At 40.9% G+C, this 2,191-nt stretch overlaps 1 protein-coding gene across 1 annotated transcript; it reads right to left on the bottom strand.

The window, feature by feature from the left end:
• Positions 1-1,008: 1,008 nt before the first annotated feature.
• Positions 1,009-1,863, bottom strand: LOC138342036 (uncharacterized). Its single transcript, XM_069294218.1, has 2 exons — positions 1,536-1,863; positions 1,009-1,445 (listed from the first exon to the last, which is right to left on the bottom strand). The coding sequence occupies exons 1-2, from the start codon at positions 1,861-1,863 to the stop codon at positions 1,009-1,011; spliced, it is 765 nt and encodes a 254-aa protein (XP_069150319.1).
• Positions 1,864-2,191: the final 328 nt, after the last annotated feature.

The following is a 2,191-nucleotide window of genomic DNA, read 5'->3' as shown; positions in this document are numbered from 1 at the left end:
AACCCTTACCTAACAGATCTTTCAGTTCTTCTTTCAACTCTTTCAAATCTATTGGTTCTATTCTATATGGCAGAATAGAGATCGGAAGGTATATGGAATGATGTCTATGTCGAAGTCTATTTCTCTCTCAGGAGGGAATTCGGGTGGATCATTAGGAAAGACTTATGGAAACCCTTTTACCATAGGAACTGACTGAAGAGAAGGTACCTCGGCACTTGACTCATTAACTCGGACTAAGTGATATATGCAACCCTTTGAAACTAAATTTCTCGCCTAAAGGTACGAAATGACACGACCCCAATTGAACTACTTTTCCACTCTATAAAAGGCTCATTAGGAGTGTGAATCTTGACAACTCGAGTTCTATAATCTATTGATGCATAACAGCCATGAAGTCAGTTCATATCTTGAATGACATCAAAATCTACCATGTCTAACTCTACTAGGTCAGTCATGGTATTCTTGTGATTTGTGGACACAAAACAATCATGATAGACTCTTTCCCCTAAATTAGACTCCAGAACAGGTGCAGAAACACATAATGGTTCACAAAGTTTCTCTAAAAGAATTTCAAACTTATTTGCAACATAAGGAGTTACAAAAGACAAACTTACTCCTAGGTCTAGCAAAGCATAAACATTAAAGGTAAAGACTTTGATCATACCAGTGACAACATCTAGAGAGTTGTCTTGCTCTTGGCGGCTAGTGATTGCATAGAGGAGGTTTGCCCCTCCGCCAGTACTAGAAGTAGCTCCTCTAGATGATACCCTTTCTGGTGGAACATTTGATGAAGATTGGCTCTGTTGATCGGATTTCTACTAACCTCCCTGTTCTTAGGGAACTCCCTCATAAAGTGACCCTCTTACTCATACTTAAAGCAACCGTTTGGCCATCACGACATTTACCTGGGTGGGTTCTAACACACTTAGCACACACAGAAGCCCAACTACCTCCATGTGCCACACTTTCTTGAGACTATGCATGACTAGCTTTGAAGCTCTGCGAATCCTAGCCATAGTGTTCACCTTTGTTTCTGGGTGCCGGCGCACTAGCAGATGATGGTGCATTCCCCTTTTGTTTCTGGAATTGCGGCCAATTCAAACCACCTTTCTGCTGCCCAGACTCATTCACAATCTTCGCTTTCTTGATCCTATACTCTTCTCTATTCCTCAACTTATCCTTTTTGACATGTTGCACATAAACTATCAACCTGGATATTTCCATGGCGCCTATCAACATCACAACCCTTCCCTCTTTGCTTGATGCATGACCCAAGCTAGCAACAAACAAGCTTATTCTGCTCCTCATTTCTTTAACAGTTTCTGAAGCATAGCGGGACAGTTGGGTGAACTTCAAACTATCCTCATGCACACTCAAAATGTCCTGTTTCAGTGTAAGAAACTCTCGTACCTTAGCCTTTTTCAATTCGAAAGAAAAGAAACGCCCTAAGAAAACCTCTTCAAAATAGGCCTAACTTGAATGTGGTGCAACCTCGTCTTTGCACTCCTTCCTAGATCGAACCAAGTCCTAGACACCTTCTTCATCAACAAGATGCATCATATCAAAAAACTTCTTCAACTCTTCCATAAAAATCTCCAGATCCTCAGTAGTGATCAAACCCATGAAACTAGGAGGATTCATTCTAGAAAATTCACGAATCCTCGAGGTGTCAGCCTCTTCTTGTCGAGCTCGTCTATGCTGTCCAACCTGATTAGTCACAACTTGGATCAATATTCGAATATCATCACAGAATTTAGCATTTGTGACTTCTCCTTGAGGTTGCATGTTTGGTGCATCAGGTATCTCAAGCTCCTCGACAATCCTCCTAGTTGGACGACCTGTGACTTCTTTTTGTGGATGCATGGTAATCTGAAAACACACGCAAGTACGAATTAGAGGGAAACTTTTAAATATAAACTCTAACGCACGAAAAAGGAATATAAAATTAAGTGAGAAATTTTTAAATGTTGTAGCCTCCTAATTATGCGCGTTTCACACCGATAAATAGGATTCTACAAATACGGCTTCATAGACTCCCTAGGACTCTTGAAGGTTTGCTCAAATACCAAATTTCTCACACCTCGCTCCTACACCCTAAACGTGGCCGACACTCGATGACCACTTTTGTCCTCGAGCAGAACCTTGGCATAACTTACTGAACTCAACTAAAGACTTAACTCAATAAAATAGT

Source organism: Solanum lycopersicum, chromosome 2, assembly GCF_036512215.1.
Source record: "Solanum lycopersicum chromosome 2, SLM_r2.1".
NCBI classification, from domain to species: Eukaryota; Viridiplantae; Streptophyta; class Magnoliopsida; order Solanales; family Solanaceae; genus Solanum; species Solanum lycopersicum.
The sequence above is the reverse complement of the archived record's forward strand: the minus strand, read 5'-3'. Positions and strand labels throughout refer to the sequence as shown.

Excerpts from the sequence above, each read along its gene's own strand:
- LOC138342036 (XM_069294218.1), bottom strand. The coding sequence starts at position 1,863 with ATGCATCCACAAAAAGAAGTCACAGGTCGTCCAACTAGGAGGATTGTC. Across the intron at positions 1,446-1,535 it reads GCATCTTGTTGATGAAGAAG|GGCGTTTCTTTTCTTTCGAA; the intron begins GTGTCTAGGACT and ends AGGTTTTCTTAG.